A 264-nucleotide genomic window follows, 5' to 3' on the forward strand; every position below is an offset into this window, starting at 1 on the left:
ATGCTGAGGTTCCCCCAGAGAGCACAGACCCAACCCCTCCAGTCTCCCCTGGTCCAGCAGGTTCTCCAGAGCCTCGATCACCTCCCGGGTCCTCCTTTGGACCCTTCAGCCCCTCCCGAAGTCACAAGATGCAATGGGAAGATCTTTGGTTTTTCATAGAATCACAGAATCCTAAGGGTTGGAAGGGACCTGGAAAGCTCCCCCAGCCCAACCCCCCTGCCAGAGCAGGGGCACCCAGAGCACATCACACAGGAACGTGGCCAG

The 264-nt window shown here is 58.7% G+C and overlaps 1 protein-coding gene across 1 annotated transcript in view; it reads left to right on the forward strand.

The window, feature by feature from the left end:
- Window positions 1-264, forward strand: part of INTS4 (integrator complex subunit 4) — a 59783-nt gene continuing 59519 nt past the window's right edge. Inside the window, exon 1 of the mRNA XM_010001062.1 lies at window positions 1-60. Within this exon, the coding sequence (XP_009999364.1) occupies window positions 1-60 (60 nt within the window). The remainder of the gene's footprint in view (window positions 61-264) is intronic.

The sequence above is a fragment of the Chaetura pelagica genome, unplaced genomic scaffold (genome assembly GCF_000747805.2).
Source record: "Chaetura pelagica isolate M959 unplaced genomic scaffold, ChaPel_1.0 scaffold56, whole genome shotgun sequence".
Classification (NCBI taxonomy): Eukaryota; Metazoa; Chordata; class Aves; order Apodiformes; family Apodidae; genus Chaetura; species Chaetura pelagica.